Source organism: Cyprinus carpio, chromosome A24 (genome assembly GCF_018340385.1).
Source record: "Cyprinus carpio isolate SPL01 chromosome A24, ASM1834038v1, whole genome shotgun sequence".
In the NCBI taxonomy this organism is placed as follows: domain Eukaryota; kingdom Metazoa; phylum Chordata; class Actinopteri; order Cypriniformes; family Cyprinidae; genus Cyprinus; species Cyprinus carpio.
The window spans coordinates 23548507-23569470 of record NC_056595.1 but is presented as its reverse complement, the minus strand read 5'-3'; the positions used below and the strand labels follow the sequence as shown (position 1 = coordinate 23569470).

General features: G+C 34.6%; 2 protein-coding genes across 3 annotated transcripts in view; both read right to left on the bottom strand.

Annotated features, from left to right (window-relative positions):
• Positions 1 to 11724, bottom strand: part of LOC122135428 (receptor-type tyrosine-protein phosphatase eta-like) — a 151351-nt gene extending 139627 nt beyond the window's left edge. For both annotated transcript variants that reach the window (XM_042714832.1, XM_042714833.1), the window contains exon 1: positions 10836 to 11724. In XM_042714832.1, the coding sequence (XP_042570766.1) occupies positions 10836 to 11169 (334 nt within the window). In that variant the 5' untranslated portion in view covers positions 11170 to 11724. The remainder of the gene's footprint in view (positions 1 to 10835) is intronic.
• LOC109059609 (receptor-type tyrosine-protein phosphatase eta-like) overlaps positions 1 to 17149 on the bottom strand; it is a 188846-nt gene extending 171697 nt beyond the window's left edge. The window contains exons 1-2 of the mRNA XM_042714830.1: positions 17068 to 17149; positions 16883 to 16968 (exon numbers count right to left, since the gene is read on the bottom strand). Coding sequence (XP_042570764.1) covers positions 16883 to 16913 — 31 coding nt within the window. The 5' untranslated portion in view covers positions 16914 to 16968; positions 17068 to 17149. The remainder of the gene's footprint in view (positions 1 to 16882; positions 16969 to 17067) is intronic.
• Positions 17150 to 20964: the final 3815 nt, after the last annotated feature.

Here is a 20964-nt window from a genome sequence, read left to right as displayed (position 1 = left end):
TAGAATGTTGTAAAAAACGTTTTTTGTACCCTTTAAAATTACCTTTTCTATAAGTTAACAATGTTCTAACAATGTCCCACAATATTCTTATAAACTAAACATTTGACACTGGGTTTATCTGCCCATTTCAGTGGAGCACCAAAGGAACAAGATCGCATCTAATCACATCGCTTTAGTTTGCAAATGCTTGCCCATCCTGCAGTGCTAAAGTGTGCTCAAATGTTAAAAGAATCCTGTCCATTTTGATGCTTTCATGGATGGTTTTTGTATAATTTTATTGCACCATATGTATAGCCCGTGAACGCATTGACCTCTCAAAGACATGTTTCTAAAGTGATGGACACCTATTTATCAGTCATAGAGCCAATGTACTGTAGGTGCTATTGTTATCAGCCGCTTCGTTTTCTATATCTGAACGGTCCTTAACTCAGTTCAGTGTTTGGTCATTTACAGTGTGCCTCCAGGACGGCTGTGGTTTGAGCCGCTTCATGCTCGCACTACTCTAAATGTTTGTACATGTAGGATAAAGAGAAAGTCGTTTTTGTTCACGTTATCCCATTATGACGCCGCTTCAGAAAGTCTGGAAGGAGTTCTGAAATTTTGAATAAACCAGGGCTGGAACAAATTTCACTTTTCCCTGGCTGGGAGTGAGAATGTTATGGGTGAATTAGGTAGGGCTATGAGATCGATATTTGCTTCAAATTCAGTAGTTATGTGCATGCACTTGGCTACACATCACATCACTTCTCTACAATCACACACACATGTTGTATGTGGATTCTGCCCTTGTAATCGACGCCTTAATTGCAGTAGAGCACTACGGTGGGAGTGTTTCTATTATTTACAAAAAGAAGATCCGTGATGGTCAGGATGTCTCCGCTTTTTTTCAGCAAATGAGCCGAAAATTAGCACTCAAGAGTTCCATTAAAATGATGGGAATTGTGTTTTTTTTTTTTTTCCCCAAATACATATTTTAAAAATATATATTATAACTACATAATATAGATATTTCTGTATAATAAATAATAAATAATACATGAAACAGAAAAAATGTCTATTTTTAAAATCTTTTGGATATAATAGTAAAAAATATAAATGGTCTTTTTTATGTTTTCAGATATCTCAGATATCTAAAAAAAGTATATGAATAATATATATATACAGTGGGAAATACTGGAATAATCAACACATCAACTTTTGTTTTTTTGATTGAACAGTTACGATGCGCGTCCGCAATTTTGGCTATGAAATTTTGACCAGTAAATTGGGCATTTAACGCTCAAGAAATATAAAAATTTTTTTTCCTGTGTCATTTCACTTGTAGAACTTTTTTATGGGTTTTAATATATATGTTAATAGTTAGTTTACTGCCAATGTCAGTGTAAAATTCATGCAAATGCAGCATTGTAGCTGTTTAAAAAATGTTGGTGTGTTGAAAACTTATTTCTGTGTGTGTGTGTGTGTGTGTATATATACTACAGTATATATATCATATATATTATATATATATATATATATTATCTATATATATATATATAACAAATATATATATATATAATTGTTCAAGTAATGTTCTTGATTTAGAGGGGTTTACAATTTGGGAAAACAAGACAGAAATATTGAGGACGTATGGTTGTAGATGTAAATGGAACATAACAGTTGGAAAGAACGTAATTTAATGAGAAACTGTATAAGTAGTGAAATAAGGCAAACAAACCCATGTGTAATATCTTTAATTATAATGAAACCAGTCCCCCAAAATATCAGCAGTAATCCTCCATGAACATTAAAACTGGAATCAACATGAAGCTATAGCAAAGGTTCTTAAAAAAAAGGTATTCATGTTACAGTTTGAAGATGAATTATAGCTCACACAAACTATACGCAAATATCATCACAAAACCACTCAATCTATAGTAAAGTCAATATGCAATTTGTAAGACGAAAAAATTCGCCATACAGGATCCAAAAACGATTGAGAATCGAAATAAAACCCTCCAAGAAGCTAAAAACAAGCACTTACACAACCTCTTAAACCAATGGCAACTTTCCAAAGACATAATGATTTTTAGTACTGTATATTCTATACCCTCGCCCCATAACTCACACAGAAAATAAAAAACAAACAAGGCAAAGGTCAAAAAATATCAGGTTTTTGCTTCTCCCTGTGAGGACATTTGGTTCCCGTAAAGCAGAGTTTACCAAAAAACGTATATTTCTTCTCTAAATGTTTTTCCATCTTCTCTCCCTTGGTTTCCCGCATAATCTAATAATCTAATGAAAATTGTATATAAACATTATTATTGTTGGCCTCTGACACATTGGCTTTTGTGTTCCTCTTTTGTAGTGTTGCCATTCATGGAAATGTAAAAAATAAATTCAGAATTCAACCAGGAATGAAAATCACACAAAAATTTCAGTATGTGATTCTTTCTTCTTGATTGTAGCCACATCATAGAGATTCAAGAGGATGTCTTTGCTGTGAAATGAGAGTCAGCGGTTGTTAATATTAATCATACATAATTTTGGTAAAAATCCGCTACTTTTTACTAAAACCGTAGTTTTGCTTTAAGCTCTTCCAGTGGACCAAGTCTTGACAATGGATTATCAATCAAATTTGGTTTGTTTTCAGCTGAGAAGACAGAAAGAATAATTGTGTGTTATTTTCAGTTAACTAACTTTCCAGCTATTTGCACAAAGCTGTGTGTGAATGTTTATTTGTTTATTTTTTTATTTTTCAGCGAGCCCTCCCCCCCCCACCACGCATTCAAGATAAAATGGTTAAATAAAACACACACACACAAACACACCACACACACACACACACCAACAACCACACACACACACACACACACACACACATCATATATATATATATATATATAGTTAAATTTTTAATGCAATTTTTGTAATCAGTATAACAGTGCAAAATGCAATAACTTTAACAATTTATGAAATCTAAATGTTGGTCATTGTTGTTTTTTTTAATCATCATCTTATTTCTCGTGTGCATTTCATTGCATAATCAATTCTGTTTACTGTAAAGTTGCAACAAGCTTGATGTAGTCTTTGAATATTCTTCACCGTTTCAAACAGTTCATTCCGAGTTTCAGGTTTGTCACAATGAAGTGCGGTTTCAGAGGAACACAACCATCATATATGAGGGACCATGTCCTCTTCTCAGGCTCTGGAAATAAACAAAGACAATTTTTAACACAGAAAAAATTACTCAAAAAACTCATTCTAATAAACATTGTAGAACAGATAACAAAAATGTTGAATGAACAGCATATCATGAAGCGCAATAGAAGTAAACAAAGCAAAATGTTTGCTTTTCATAAACAAACAAAATGTAGTCATCTTTACCTGTGTTGCATGAGTAAGTGCAGTGAGCTGGCTATCACTCAGATTTCCAGCCAAGACCATGACATTGAACCGTAATATTTTTGTTCCTGGTCTTAAAAAGGAATGGTGATATTTTGTCTCAGTTGTATTTGTTTTGATTCAATTCATTCCAGAAAGAAAGTGTTATGATTTCACTATATATTGAATCAATACACCCGTTTGACTCGTCTGGAGCACCCCAGCTTAGCTGGTATGTTTTTTTGATAGCGGTGGCCTGTACCCAGGTAGGGTTTGAGCAGGCGCCCTGTGAATTGATTTGTGAGATGTTTATACAGCTGAACTTGAAAAAAGCTGATGAAGACAGTGATTAAAGCTTCTGGAAATATGAGCGAAAAATAGTGATCGCATTGTAATGATTACTCACGGGTGTAATCTGACTTATTAGCAGGAACACTTCTCAGTTTACCATTCAAGAGTGGACACGCCTGAAAACAGTGGTAAAACACTCCTGCCTTCAGATTATTGAAAGTGTAATCCTTGTTTGTAAGATTATATGACTGGTAATATCCTTTGCATCAGCACTTTGTAATTGTCACTTCAAATTTTTTCATGAATTCCCATTTATTTCCCAGGTGGGCTTGCAGTTTAGAAATTTAAGAAAGGAAAGGTATGGCTAAAGTGAGGTCCACTTAATTTTGGGACCGCTGTATTTGTTGATGTGTAAATTAGCCTTCCTCGCGTGCGAAAAGTCAAGTCCCAGTCACCGTGTGTTATTTATATAGCGCTTTTAACAATACAGATTGTGTCAAAGAAAGCAGTTTTACAGTATTAAATAGGAAATAGTTAGTGTCAATAATGGCAAAAATGACAAAAGTAAACACTCAACGGAGAGAGAGAGAGAGAGAGATGAGGGAGAGAGAGAGGAGAGAGAGAGAGAGAGAGAGAGGAGACGGAGAGGAGGAGGATGAGAGGAGAGGAGAGGAGAGGAGAGGAGAGGAGAGGAGAGGAGAGGAGGCATGGAGTTTGTCAGAACTTAGGAAAAGCTGGCTACTAATTTTTTATTCCATTATGGAAAAGAATCTTCCAAAATTGTTTGACTGTCCAACTCACATTCAGCTTTATCTAATGTGGCTAAGTACAGCTTAGTGATGGAAATGTTCAATTAGAATTTACTACTGTACATGCATGATATATGAAATGCCTTTAATTAGGAAAGAATGTAATAACTGAACATGAGACTCACGTGTGTATGCTGGGATTCCAACCCATTCTCCTGACAGAGTGTTGTTCTTTGTTAGCGCTGGCCACACACACACAAAACCATGCTGCCGTCTGATCTATTAATCTGTTTGATAAATGTTTCTGTTTCATCCACGTTTTTTTACAGTCTGTATTACTGAATTTTGCTGTATCGCTGTTGCCTGAGTTTTGTAATGTCGTTGTCTGCTGTAATGCTGCTGTCTGATGTGATTGCAGTAAGTACCACACACTTGCGGCTGTTATTGACTTCTTCAGACAATAGCGGTAACCGAATAATTACCAGTAGGAGGATCCCAAAGGCCATTATGACTGTGCTGTCATTGTCTGCTGATCTTAGGTTTTCTGACAGTTGAAGCGTTTGAAGGTACTGAAAAGTAAATACCCAAAAACAAAGCAGTTAGTCTATTTTTTTTTTTTTTTTTTTAAATTTGACTTGTATTCATGGGAACAAATGCTTGTTACTTTGAGAATAGCTTTTTTTTTTTTTTTTTTCCCTCCACCTGTTTTAAGGGCCTATATGAATCTGAGTTATCACATGTTGGAAGGAAGACGCGCTAAGTTGTGTATAAATTCTTCTAAAAAAAATGAAATGGACTTTATCTGACAAGACGACATGCGCGCGCAACATGCTACAAATGAAAAAGCACATTTACTGAATAAATCCCTTGATGTGCAAACGGAGGATGTGATTGGATAACTGGACTAACCAGGCGGACCAATCAAATCACATAGCATCTCAGATGTTGGTTGTCATCAAAATTATTTGGTATATAATATGACATCGGCACACTCTCAGAGCCACAAGATATTTATGATGCATGAAAAAAAAAGGTGGCTTCCCCTAATGCTATTCCTGATACATCTGTTTTTGTGCCAATTTATTCTCTTCAATAACTAGGGTTAGGCTATTATCATTAATGAAAATTGAAAACAGAAAAAAACTATTTAAAAACATTTCTGTTTAATTAAAAAAAATGCTAAAATAAAATATTAAAATTACATTGAAAAAACTTACACAAAAAATTAAAATTATTAACTGGAAATAAGTAAAAAACTAAAACTACATGAAACTGAAATAAAATAAATAAACAATTTAAAAAAAAATCTAATAAAATGGGAATGGCACATAGCAAAATTACTAAACTGTAATTATAAATGACATAAACAAATAAAAATCTAAAAATAAAAGTTTATTCAAGATATTAATACAACTATAATAAATGCAAAAATAACACTTTCTTGAACATATGGGATGGAGATGGTGCTTTATTTTCGCCATTGTTTATGCAATATTTTATTTTTTGTATCACAAGTTAAATTGTAAACTTAACTTATGTTCTTATGTAGTAAGGTCCCCCACTAGGTACCCCACCCCCCCCCCCCCCCCCCCCCCCCACCTTGTTTCCTGTCAATATATACCTATCCCTATCCTGATAAAAAAAAAAAAAAAATGGCAAAAGAACAAAACAAAAAATTAAACTGGAAATAACCAAAAAATAAAAGTTTAAGCATGAAACTTTCTGCACTTACTGGTGTAATCAGAAACGTTGCTCGGCACACCTTCAGTCGTCTTATTCACTACAGCTTTAACTGTGAATACATACTCGGTTCCTGGAATAAGATCCGTAATAGTGCACTCTCTTCATTATCACACTTTTTTTTTTCTTTAGTTTTCGATGAATTTATGAAAGTTACTGAGTAGAAGTCATGGGTTCCATCGGGTCTACTCCAATTGAGGTTGGGCGCTAACATTTGTCACACTCACCACAATCAGATTTTGCACATCAGAGGGATCTAAAAAAGGAAAGCATGGGTCATTTTGCTCATTAGTCGTGTTGAAACCATGTTGCACACAATGAAGTCAAGTCCGAGTCTACTTACGGGTGTAGAAGGAGATATTCTGTGGATTGAGGTCCCTGCCACATTTCACAGGAAACACCTGAACTTTGTACAGAGTTCCTGCTGTCAGATTCGTTATGTATTCAAACAGTTCAGTCCGGTTTAAATGTCTGGTTTTTGTCCCCAGTAACCTCCACTCTGTAGTGACTGATGTTCTCAGCACCGGGTCCCCTCAGACCAGCTCAGATTGCCTGCAACTTGTGTGTTCACATCGGAAATGTTTATCTGGCCAAAAAAGCGCTCTACGGACAGATAGATGCAATGATGTATATCAGCAAAAAAGTTATTTACCGTCTTCAAAATAAAGGTTTAAAAAGGAGGTTTCATTTTGGGTTCCATAAAGAACCATTCAGTGAAGAAGTTCTTAAAAAAAAAAAAAAAAAAAAAAAAAAAAAAAAAAAAAAAAAAAACAAAAAAAAAAAAAAAAAAAAAAAAAAACAAAGCACAATAAAAAAAAACAAAAAAAAAAAAAACTTTTTTTTAGAACATTTTAATAATTTAAAACAAAAGTTTCCCCATAAAGAACCATTTGCGGTTCCCTAAAGAACCTTTCAGTAAACAGTTCCTAAACAAACCAATTTTATAAGAGGGAGGAGTGTTTTATTAAACTAAAGAAACTTTTTCACTATAAAGAACCTTTTGTGGATTAAAAAGTTTCCATGGATGTTAAAGATTTTTCATGGAACCATCAAAGCCAATAAAGAACCTGTAGCATTTCCATTCATTTCACAAAAGGTTTTTGTAGTGGAATAATGATCTTAAGTTCTTGATGCTAAGATGCAGGTGTGTTTTATGTATGTAATCTAATTTAAATCAGAAACTGTTCGTGCTCCATGTGTGCAGCATCTTTGTTTGGATCATAATTGAAATTCAGTGGTTGACTGTAATTTTAAATGGCTACAGAGTTTGGCCTGTTATGGAGAAATAAATAATAAAATAAAAAGTAATTAATTAATTAATCTGTACCATTAAAAAAGTACATTAAATCAGACATGAAAAATCAAGATCAGTGCATCCCTAAATTTAAGAATGTTTGAATAAAGAAATTAAGACATGAATATAAGTATTGTTATTTTGGTAACACTTTACAGTAAGGTTGTATTAGTTAACGTTAGTTAATGCATTAGTTAACATTAACAATGAACAACGCATCTGTTCAGCATTACTTAATCTTTGCTCATGTTTAATTATTTGTATACTAATGCATTAGTTCATGTATTGGTTAACATGAACTAACAATGAACTACGCTTGTTGATAGCTTTATTTAATAAGCTTTATTTAATTATAATACAGTATATACACACATTTATTTAGCAGCTAACACACAATGGATAAACAATACTAACTCCCCATTTGGACACTGATTTGGGCTATTGGTAAACTTGGAAACCATCTAAACATCAACTGATAATGCTTCTCATGTTTTTAGACTGTTTATTAATGTGAATTATTACTAACAAAGCATTATTTAAGGGAATTAATTTGTGAAACTTATTGTAAAGTTTACACTAGTCCAACATTAACTGATGTGTTACTAACATTTGTAGACTGTTTATTAACATGATTAAGGCATACCACTATCAAAAAATTTAACAGTTTTGTTCCTATAGTGTCACAGCGTGTTTTTTTTTTTTTTACAGTCTATGGTGACAGCACACCACACACTTAACAGATTCCATTCAAATCAAAATCACAAATGAGGGACTGTAAATGAGGGAAATCTCGCGCAGACAAAGGTGACTTTAGGGTAAACAAATGGCGACGACTTGCAAGAAGAAATGACGATCTACTGAGCGCGCCCATGTTTGTTCTCTTCTCGGGGTTTGGCGGTTAAATCGCTCGCGGGAACAGGACAGACTGGACCTACAAAAACATCGTCTGATGGAGTGGATTAACTGACTTGGAAAGCGGGATAGAAATGGTCCTCTTGGAAGACTTTTCAGTGACATTCATCGTAAATAGCAGCTTTAAAACGCAAAGGTGATGACCAGCTGTTTGTCCAGCCTGACCATGGTTGCTCACTTCCAGTTAACGTTAGGAAAAACACATTCTTCTTCTCTAAGTTTGTTTCTTTATTTAATGCATTGATTATATAATATAAATGTATATAATGTATACCACTGTTATGTAATAATATGCAATAAAGTTTCTGAAAATGTAAGAGATGCATGAATGGCTTTCACTCATTTAAGGTACAATAATGACTGCTTTGTTAGTTAATAGTTAATGGTAATGTTAAGTCAGGTTAATAAACAGTCTACAAATGTTAGTTAAACGTTAGTTAATGTTGATCTAGTGCACACTTTACAATAAGGTTCACAAATTCCCTTAGTAAATGCTAAGTTAACGGTAAGTCATGTTAATAAACAGTCTACATATGTTAGTTAAACGTTAGTTAAACATTAGTTAATGCTGGACTAGTGCACACTTTACAATAAGGTTCACAAATCCCCTTAGTAAATGCTTTATTAATGGTAAGTCATGTTAATAAACAGTCTAAAAACATGAGAAGCATTACCAGTTGATGTTTAGATAGTTTCCAAGTTTACCAATAGCCCAAATCATTGTTTATCCATTGTGTGTGTTAGCTGCTAAATAAAATTGTGTTTATACTGTATGTAGTATAATTAAATAAAGCTTATTAAATAAAGCTGTATACAGGCATAGTTCATTGTTAGTTCATGGTTACTAATGCATTAACCATCGTTAACTAATTAAGTTGTTAATGTGAAGAGAAGCATATGAATAAGTTAACATGAGAAAGATAAAATAACGTTGAACCTGTGTTGTTAATTTTTAGTTCATTTTGACTAATGCATTAACCACATCATTAACTAGTTAATCTGTTAATGTGAAGAGATGCATTAGTAAATGTGTAAAGTTAACATTAACAAAACATTAAGTAATCCTGAAGAGTGGAGTTGTTCATTGTTAGTACATGTTAACTAATGTATTAACTAATATATTAGTATATGAATAAGTTAACATGAACAAAGATTAATTAATGCTGAACAGATGCGTAGTTCATTGTTAGTTAATGTTAACTAATGCATTAACTAACATTAACTAATGGGTAAGATGGTGAGTTAGAAATATTCACCCTTAGTGTGTCAACTGCTACGTAAACTAATGTAAATATGTACAGTAAGTTAACCTTAAAACATTAAGGCTATTTACAGACATTAGTTCATGTTAACTAATGCATCAACTAATGTTAACTAATTGCACTGTTAATGTGAATAGATGCATTAATATATGTGTGAGTTAATGCTAACAAAGATTAACTAATGCTGAACATAGGTGTTGTTCATGGTTAGGTCATGTTAACTAATGCATCAACTAATGTTAACTAACTGTGCTGTTAACGTGAATAGATCCATTAATATATGTGCGAGTTAATGTTAACAAAGATTAACTAATGCTGAACATAGGTGTCGTTCGTGGTTAGTTCATGTTAACTAATGCATTAACTAATGTTAACTAATTGCAATGTTAATGTGAACAGATGCATTAATATATGTGTGAGTTAACGTTAACAAAGATTAATTAATGCTGAACAGAGGTGTTGTAAATGGTTAGTTCATGTTAACTAATGCATTAACTAATGTTAACTAATACAACCTTATTGTAAAGTGTTACCAATAAAATTAAAAATTAATTAAAAGTAAATTAATTAAATAAACTCAACCCATCCCATAAGTGGTACCTCTAAAAGGTTATTACATGAAACGCCTGAAAGAACTCTTTAAGGTTCCATACAGAAGCTTTTCTACTCACTCAAAACTAAAGGTTCTTTTTGGTGTTAATGGTTCCACGAAGAAGCCTTTACGTCCATGGAAACTTTCACCAAAGGTTTGGATTTTTAAAATGTTCTTAAACTTTAAAAATGTTTCCGTTCACTGATATTTTTTTATCACAAGAAAAAAAAATGCAAATGAACATATCATCATTTCTGATTTATATTTTTGTTATACATTATTTGTTTTATATATAATTTGTTGTATATTTCTAATTAAATTGTAAAAAAAAAAAAATAATAATAATAATAATAATAATAATAATAATAATAATAATAATAATAATTAAAACGTTAAAAAAAATACATTCTTATTTATTTATTAATTTTAAATAATCATTTATAAAATTATTTTAAAATGAAAATTGAAGACATTATGCAACATTAACTTATGGCCCACAGCCCACAACCAAGTTTGTTTTTGGACATTGCTGTGAAAACCTCCTTTTAGAACCTTTCTTTTTAAGATTGTCAGAGTACCAACAATATGAATCTAACAATACGATGCTGTGCTCTAAAACAAAGCCCTTATACCTTCATAACAGATGTAAGGTAGAGCTCTGTTGCAGTCTACTTCTATCCACATGCCGAAGCTGAGCAGGACCACACAAGCATCCTCGATGTAGTGTTCAGGATCTGGCTTGGGTTCACAGACGCAGTTGCTGGTGGTGGTGCTCTTGGTTGTGGTGCCATTTGTTGCGGCATTAAAGGTGGTGCTAAATGTTGTGACTTTAGGGGTGTTGCTATATGTTGTGACTTTAGGGGTGGTGCTATATGTTGTAGTATTTGGAGTAACAGTCGGTGTTCTCTTACACATATCCACGGCACTTTCAAGATCATCACATGTCATATTTAAGCAAAAAAGCATTTTGGACAGTATGGGGCATGTATCGTTTTCTTTGTTTGTTTGAAATGTTGAGGTTACTGAAGCAGAAGTGACTGTGGAGGTTTGTGTTGAGGTCGCTGGGGTAGATGTTGGTGTAAATGATGGGGTAAATGGGGTTGATGTTGGGGTAGATGTTGGGGTTGATGTTGGGGTTGATGTTGGGGTAGATGTTGGGGTAAATGATGGGTCAAATGGGGTTGATGTTGGGGTAGATGTTGGGGTTGATGTTGGGGTTGATGTTGGGGTAGATGTTGGAGTAAATGATGGGTCAAATGGGGTTGATGTTGGGGTAGATGTTGGGGTTGATGTTGGGTTAGATGTTGGGGTAAATTATTGGGTAAATGGGGTTGATGTTGGGGTAGATGTTGGGGTTGATGTTGGGGTAGATGTTGGGGTAAATGATGGGGTAAATGGGGTTGATGTTGGGGAAGATGTCAGGGTTGATGTTGGGGTAGATGTTGGGGTTGATGTTGGGGTAGATGTTGGGGTTGATGTTGGGGTAGATGTTGGGGTAAATGATGGGGTAAATGGGGTTGATGTTGGGGGTAGAGGTTGGGGTTGATGTTGGGGTAGATGTTGGGGTAGATGTTGGGGTTGATGTTGGGGTAGATGGGGTTGATGTTGGGGTAGATGTTGGGGTAGATGTTGGGGTAAATGATGGGGTAAATGGGGTTGATGTTGGGGTAGATGGGGTTGATGTTGGGGTAGATGTTGGGGTAGATGGGGTTGATGTTGGGGTAGATGTTGGGGTAGATGTTGGGGTAGATGGGGTTGATGTTGGGGTAGATGTTGGGGTAGATGTTGGGGTTGATGTTGGGGTTGATGTTGGGGTTGATGTTGATGTTGTGGTAGTTATTAGGGTGCTCAGTGGACTTTGTGTAGTTGAGGAACATATAGGAATCAGTTTATTTTCTTTATTTGGAACAGGATGACCAGGGTACCAATTCTGATATGTAACAGGATCCCCATTAGACCATGCGGCCCATGGGAAGGAGCAGTTGTAACTCTTGCGGAGTCCAACCCAGTAGTCCAAAGAGAGGTTCTGGACAATGAGGTGGACATTTCTGTTGGTGATGGTCGTCAGTTCTTTGAAACAGGTCTGACAGTGGAGTCTGCCCTTTTCCCATGTGGTACTGGATGACTGAGGAAAGTACTGCTCCTCTGCCCAAATGACTGAGCCTGAACGTCATCATTTGAGAAACAAGTTGTTATAATGTTTGCATACACCTTAAAAATAATACTTCTCTTAATGTTCTTGTGCTCCTCATTTTGGGGTTACACTTATACTCATACTATATATATATATATATATACAGCAACAGGTAAATTGAGATTTCAGTAGCTTTTCTGGCAGCGCTTCGAACAAATGGTGTTGAGTATTATCAAATTTAGAGGATACAACAGGCAGCGAATCAGGCACTGAAAAAGGCTCTCATGCAATAGCCAAAAGCACTCTGATCAAAAAGTCACAGACCACATTTGACAACATACAAAATGAAATAATCTTTATGAACAAAAATAAATTTGATTAAAACTGAAAATTTAAAATGTAGAAAAAAAATCAAACCGTGTCATCTTAAATTCCAGTGCAGTCAAACAGCTGTCAGCAGGGGGTGCTGCAGCACTCTCAGCATCCCTATTTCCTGTGGCTTTGGACCTACCATGGCTAGTTAGTAGTTCATTTATTGTGCAAATGTAAATTTGCAGTGCAAATGTTTAAATTATTTATTATCATATTTTATGTATCATATTATACAATTATATTATTATCAGGTAGTGGTTGGCTATGCAGTTAGTGCTAACATTAAAGGGATAGTTCACCCAAAAATCAAAATTATGTCATTAATGACTCACCCTCATGTCGTTCCAAACCCGTGAGACCTCCGTTCATCTTCGGAACACAGTATAAAGATATTTTAGATTTAGTACGAGAGCTTTCTGTCCCTCCATTGAGAATGTATGTACGGTATACTGTCCACGTCCAGAAAGGTACTAAAAACATCTTCAAAGTAGTCCATGTGACATCAGAGGGTCCGTTAGAATTTTTGAAGCATCGAAAATACATTTTGGTCCAAAAATATCAAAAAAACTACGACTTTATTCAGCATTGACTTCTCTACCGGGTCTGTTATGAGCGCGTTCACAGCACATCCGGTTCGCGAACGAATCACTCGATGTAACCGGATCTTCTTGAACCAGTTCACCAAATCGAACTGAATCGTTTAAAACGGTTCGCGTCAACAATAAGCATTAATCCACAAATGACTTAAGCTGTTAACTTTTTTAACATGGCTGACACTCCCTCTGAGTTCAAATAAATCAATATCCCGGAGTAATTCATTTACTCAAACAGTACACTGACTGAACTGATGACCGAGCCAGATAACGAACGAAACATTGACTCGTTCTCGAGTCAAGAACCGGTTGCATCGGTTTTCGGATCACCGGTAGTGATGGGAAGTTCTGTTCTTCTCCGCGAACCGTTTCTTTCGGACAGTTTGATTCAATAAACCGGTTGCCGAAAACGGTTCACCAGTTCTTTTGCGCTCGACGTAATGACTTCATTGGCGATGATTGCCCTTGATTCAAGCCTTCGGTTTACCCGCGCTCATAACATTAGCACATAATCAGTTCAGAATCAATCACCAAAAGAACCAGTTCGGTTCAGACGCGCTGTGTGTCAGTCTGCTTCACGCATGCGCAGTATCATCAGCTCCTCGGTTCTCGAATCGGACGCGTCCGACAGAAACGGTTCTTGACTTGAGAACGAGTCAGTGTTTCGTTCGTTATCTGGCTCGGTTCAGTCAGTGTACTGTTTGAGTAAATGAATTACTCCGGGATATTGGTTTATTTGAACTCAGAGGGAGTGTCAGCCATGTTAAAAAAGTTAACAGCTTAAGTTGAAAAAAAATAATGCTTATTGTTGACGCGAACCGTTTCAAACGATTCAGTTCGATTTGGTGAACTGGTTCAAGAAGATCCGGTTACATCGAGTGATTCGTTCGCGAAACCGGATGTGCTGTGAACGCGCTCATAACAGACCCGGGAGAGAAGTCAATGCTGAATAAAGTTGTAGTTTTTGATATTTTTGGACCAAAATGTATTTTCGATGCTTCAAAAAATTGTAACGGACCCTCTGATGTCACATGGACTACTTTGAAGATGTTTTTATTACCTTTCTGGACGTGGACAGTATACCGTACATACATTCTCAATGGAGGGACAGAAAGCTCTCGGACTAAATCTAAAATATAGTAAAAATAGTCTCACGGGTTTGGAACGACATGAGGGTGAGTCATTAATGACATAATTTTGATTTTTGGGTGAACTATCCCTTTAAACCAAAGGAAGCTCTGTGAATAAACATGTACCTTTCTTTTCGAAGAACTTTGTAATTGTAATTATAATTGTTGGCCCATTTTCCCTCTCTCTCTACCCTCTGTAACCTCTCTTTTCATTTTTGATGACCGGACTTCGTTTCTGATCTCACTCACTGACTATAGGCTACGTAGGACAGAACCAAACCATGCAGTGAACAGGGGGGTGAGGGTAATATTCCCGGAAATGCAGATTTTTTTTTTTTTTTGCAGCTCTTTGGTAGATACATTTATAATTTACATTACTACTAGCACTGTTACTACCAATAAAACAGATCTCTGGGGACTTCAAAAGTGTGTTGGCCCTTATAATCATCTTAGCTTCCCCCCTTTTTTTCAGTAAAAAGTGACTGAAGAGCACCAGAGGGTTAATTATGTTAAAATATCTAGAAATTTTATAGAACTGTTAATGGTACACTAGTTATGGATGTTACTGTAAAATCAATGCAAATATATGGAATATCGCTCATCATTTAGGCTTGGTTATGCAAATCTCAGGTGAGCCTGGTATATTTTTATACAAAGTTTTTGAGGATGTAAATGCAAAATTTATGAAAATGAAATAAAAGAGGAACAGGTGCACAACAGACAGCTTCAGCTGTTGGGGCCGGGGTGGCACCGGCCCCCCCTGAATTTGCCCCCCCCCATCCCCCACCACATGTCTTGCGATAGACTTGTTTTTAGTAAATTTCTGACTGCATCTGGCAGTGGCGGATCCTGGCATGTGTAGCTGCCTAGGGCCGCTTTCTTCTCCTCTTTATATTTAATTTTAGGCGGTTTCTATAGCGTGATATTTGACAGATATCGAGAGTGCATAATGTTACGTGATCCATGTAATGAGCGAGCACGAATCTCCACTCGCAAGTGGATTCCCTTCACTCACACAAAACTGGATGTGTGCTTTTAAATATACATTGTTCTTTTATGAATTGGCTCTGCTTTTGCTCAGAGATTACGTGTATGCTCAAACGGTCTTGCATCACTGAAGACTAGAAGTGTTTTTTTTTCTAATTCAGATGAGGAGTAGGCTTATCTCATTAAATGGAAGCAAGCTGATTATAGTCAGCCTTCTTTAGTTATTTATTTTATTAATAGCGTACTTATTTTAGTTAGGTGCTTAACTTATAAATATGCATTTATTCAATTGTTTTATTAAGTGCATTTGTATTTTGTTGTTTTTGTATATAGGTTTTGCAATACAAGCGTATTAACCAGGTTCCAGAAATAATCACTGAGGGTGCTTCTAAAATTAGTGAGGGTGCTCTAGTCTTAATGCCCATTTTCACGTATTTTCTCCCGTCTATTGCTTTGGTCATCATTGTGTCAATCACTGCTACTTCGAGAGTGAATCCCACATAAATATGCAGATGTCATTCCCGAAACTTTGCAACGGTGTGTGTGGCTGAAAAACAAAGTTCTACATTTTAAATGGATCATAGACTAGAAAGCTTGAAAAGAGTGCTCTTTACCACTAAAACAGCTGTGACTCTGTGTTTAGTGAGTGTATACACGATGTATTTTAACATACATCGTGCCGCAAACCATAACCCCCCCCGGCCACCCTCTTTTGAGCCAGTGCCCCAGACTGGCCACCCCATTTAAAATGCTCAAGACACGCCCCTGGTGCACAACTGTCCACTCATGCCAGTAAATGAATATTTACTTGGAAATTTACAAACGTTTTAAGAAACAAGCAAGACGTCCTATTAATATTTTAAATTCCTCAAATAAAGTGGTATACAACACTACTAGTAAAAAGTTTGGAATAATTAAGATTTGTTAATGTAATTGAAAATCTTATCTGTTCACCAAAGCTGCATTTGGTCAAAAAAAAAAAAAAAAACAGTAAAACATGAAAAAATTTGGAATATTAATTATGATTTAAACTAGCTGATATCTATTGTAGTATATTTTAAAATGTCATTTATTCCTGTGATCAAAGCTGAATTTTCAGCATCATTACTCCTGTCTTCAGTGTCACATGATCCTTCAGAAATCATTCTAATAAGCTGATTTGCTACTCAAGAAAAAAAATCTGATTAATATCAATGTCAAAAATTATTTTGCTGCTTCATATTTTTGTGGAGACCATGATACATTTTTTTCAGGACTCTTTAATGAATAGAAAGTTTAAAAGAACAGCATTAATTGATCAGTTTTAATGCATCCTTGCTGGATAGAAGTATTAGCTTCTTTCTTTTCTTTTCTTTTTTTTTTGGATTAAAAAAGTCTTATTCACCCCAAACTTTTGAATGGTAATGTATAACAGTTTCCACAAAAGTATGATGCATATAAACCTGTCAGGTTTACAGACTTACTCAGGAGAAGCGGCAGCCACAGTGTATTCATCTCACATCTGCTGCTTGTTGATTCGCTGGTTGTCAATCTTAGGTCCAGTCAAGACCTTTTGGAGTAATAAAATACATCATCAGTTAACAACCTGAAAGGAACCAGAAAGACAAACTATATTCTTTAGATAAATCAACTGAAGATAAATACTCACTCTGCCCACAATACTCTCCTGTCCACTGATGGTCCTGATCTGATCCTGAGCTCTACAGTCAGACCTCTAACAACAACTTATTCACAGAGTGACTTTGCATAAGAACCCTAAACATTCCCGTTGAGCCTGCATTTGCAAATAATTGGACAGGGCCGAAACATTGTTTTTTTGTTTGTTTGTTTGTTTGTTTGTTTGTTTGTTTGTTTGTTTAAGCAGTATACCTAATTGAGAATTCATTTTGATTTAAATGTAATGCTTCCTACTTAAAGTCACTGTTATAGTGATTAATGTTTAGTTTGGTGCTTTAATTGGACTCTTGTGTTTTTAATAATACATATTTACAGCAGAAAAGAAATCCAAGATAAATTGAGATCAAATAATACTGGGTATCTATTGATGGTAATATAATCATGACGTGCCCTAATTTCCTGATCTCATCTGAAGTCAAATCAATGATTATTTTTTTATGTTGTTTCTGTTGTGACTTTTAGTAGCTTGTTTTATGATGTTCAGAGATGATCTGTTTATCTGAATATTTTGTTGATGGTTACCATTGTTGAGTGTTGGGGTCTAAATGTGTCTCAATACCTAGTCTAAAGCTCTTGTAAAAAAGAGCTTTTTTAGTATTGCAGAAAGATGATTTCTGTACTAATACTTTATGACGATGTTGCTATCATATTAGCGGCCTACATGTTTACATTTTTTTTTACTCTATTTTTCAGTATTCACTTTTTTTTTTTCTCTTACCAGCACAACATAAACAGAAACTTTTATCATATAATCTTATCGCATGTGGTTTCATAGAGCTTATTTTCGTTCATCATTATTTGCATTCAGCATCCTGTAAGATGAGACCTGGGGCCTCATTTATAAAAAAAAATTGTGTAGTCAAGACCAGACTTCCAAAACCAAGACCAATCAAGAGTGCAGTTAATGTGATAATTAACCCTCTGAGGTCTAAGGGTGTTTTGGGGGCCTGGAAAAGTTTTGACATGCCCTGACTTTTGTGTTTTTTTCAGTTGCTTATAAACATATACATGTCTAAAGTCTAAAAAACACTGTATTTAGTACAAACTGGGCTACAGTAATATGTAAATAACATGTATGTACATGATTGTGTTTTTGAGAAAACAACGTTTATGCGTGGTTAGTGAAAAACTACAATTTTGAAGTCACTGAAATAAGGTCATAAAACACATACAGAACATTTGTTTAAAAGACGGTCAAACCTGGAGCTTGTAGCCTAGAATTTTTGCTTCAAAATGATCTGAAAATCATCTTGTTTACTAACTCACAGGAAACATTAGATTGATTAAAATTTTCTAAGACACTTTTTGTTTCGAAAGGGCATATGCGAGTAGGTGTGATTGACCATCAATATTAGTGTGATTAGGCCTGCATAATGAGCTGCATAATGAGCCTTTCAGTCAGGTGTGTGACTGAAAGGGAAGATTTACAAGAAAGAATGTGAGGACAAAATAAATGTATATATTTTTGTGTTTGTAGTTTATTTAGAATACATTTAATTATCCCACAAAATAACTTGAGATTCACTTGCGAGTGCAGTTAAACAGTTTATTAGGAACAATCAAAACTTACAAAGCTGAATTTTTAGCATCATTACTCCAGTCACACTATCCTTCAGAAATCATTCTAATATTCTGATTTGCTACTCAAAAAAAAAAAAAAAAAAAAAAAAAAAAACATGTATTATTATTATTATTATTATTATTATTATTATTATTATTATTATTATTATTATTAATGCTGAAGAGCTGAGAATAATTTTTTCAGGTTTTTTTTTTTTTTTTTTTTTTGATGATGATGAATTGAAAGAACAGCATCGTTTGTAACATGATTATTGTATTTATCATCAAGGGTGTGCTAAATAAAAGTTTTAATTTCTATATATATCGACTCTAAGCTTATGAATGGTATAGTGTATATTGTTTTACTTGGAGTAAGACTGGAGTAACGATGCTGAAAATGTAGCTTTGATCACAGGAATAACTTAAATTTTAAAATATATTCAAATAGAAAGCAGTTATTTGAAATAGTAAATATATTTCACAGTATTACTGCTTTAGCAAATGCAACTTTATGTATTTTGGATCAAATAAATGCAGGCTTGGTGAGCAGAAGTTCAATTCTTTACAAAAACATGATAAATATTGCTGTTCAAAAGCTTTTGACTGGTATTGTGTCATGTTGAAATACATAAATGAACATCACATACCTAGCATTTCCAATGTGTGTATTGTTTACGTGCTCTGAAGGACATAAAGAGTCTCATAGGAGTGTGTGTCTCACTTTGTCAGTGTTTCAGGTTCCTGAGAGGGCTTCTTATTTGCATTGGCTCGCTTTGCATAAGGTTCTTTTGCAATGTTATCTTCACATCTAAAAGAAAAAAAAAAACATGCTGTTTACACAAATAAACTACATTATTAACATTATTGTTATGGTCACTGATAGTAGTAATTTATATGGTAACAAAGAACACAATTACCACATAGCCCATTTATTATCAGTGATATTTACAGCTTATTTGATACATTTATACCTCAGACAAATGCAAACACCAATGAATACATCAGAGCAGATATCCATGAACAGAAGCTTGGTTATATTCATAAACATGAGCATACTTTGTATGTAGGCCTATACAATATATATAGTTATAAACAAAAATGGCTATATTCATGAACAGCTTGTGGTCGCATTAGATATATAGAAGTGAGACGTGAAAGACTGGACATCATGTTGTGTTCATATGGATAACTTTATCACAGAATATTTGTTTTTGATAAAAATGTTAGTTTAAAAGAAGACATGTCAAGCTTTCTATAGATATATCTCTCATGTCTCTTTGTTGATTATTTGCTGAGTTACAGACAGTGCACCCTGTTTGTTTTCTTTATTTTGTAAATGGCCAAAGTTTTGTTGTTATTATGTGTGTATACAAATAAAAGTAGACCCTTTACAGATCCAATTAATGTATTGGTCTTATCTGTACGATCAAAACTAAAAGTGTAATTTAAGTTCTTTTCGGGGTTATCAGGAGAAGATGCCACAAAACGCGTATCCTCGTTGGTCAACTTCATAGGGTTAACAACTTCACAAACAGCATTACCAGCTTCCCTAATTACTAAGATTGACTTTTTTTTTCTTTCATATGTCTAAAAAAAGGTCTAATTTGGGTATTGCAGAGGTTTACATGTTGATGTTTTATTGAAAATGTTTCATTTGAAGTCACCATTATTGTGGTTTTTTGTTATTAGTTGTTAATAATTAGTCATTAGTAGTGGGCTTATTTAGTTGTTACAGCTTGAGTGGAACCACTAGACATCACTTTAATGTCCTAGACAAGCACATATTCATATTCTGAATATAGTTTCATGAATTATGGAATCAGTCTGTTTGCTTGGTTCAGATATTGGGAGTTATATCAGTTATATAACAAACATAATAACACATCTGTCAGTGAAGTTTCCAGTGATCTCAGTTTATTTTCCTGTTCACTAAAACAGAACAACTGAACAACAGAACAATTGTTCACTACTGCAGCATTTGCATAAAGAGTCTGCTTTACATGAGCGACACACTTTCTGTGCCCTGGATGTGTTTTTTAACTCTGTCAAACATGAAACATGATCAACAACTGTTTTTCACTAGAACCTGAATCGACAATCAACAAAAAGGACTTTCATCATCATATTGATTTAGATGATGGCAGTATTATGTGGCTATACTCCTTGTATCAAGTTATCAATGTACAATCAAGTTAGGCACATCAACAAAAACAGCCAGAAACCTTGGAGTTATGATTGATGATCAGCTGACTTTCTCAGACCACATTGCTATAACTGTCCGATCATGCAGAATTGCTTTATTCAACAT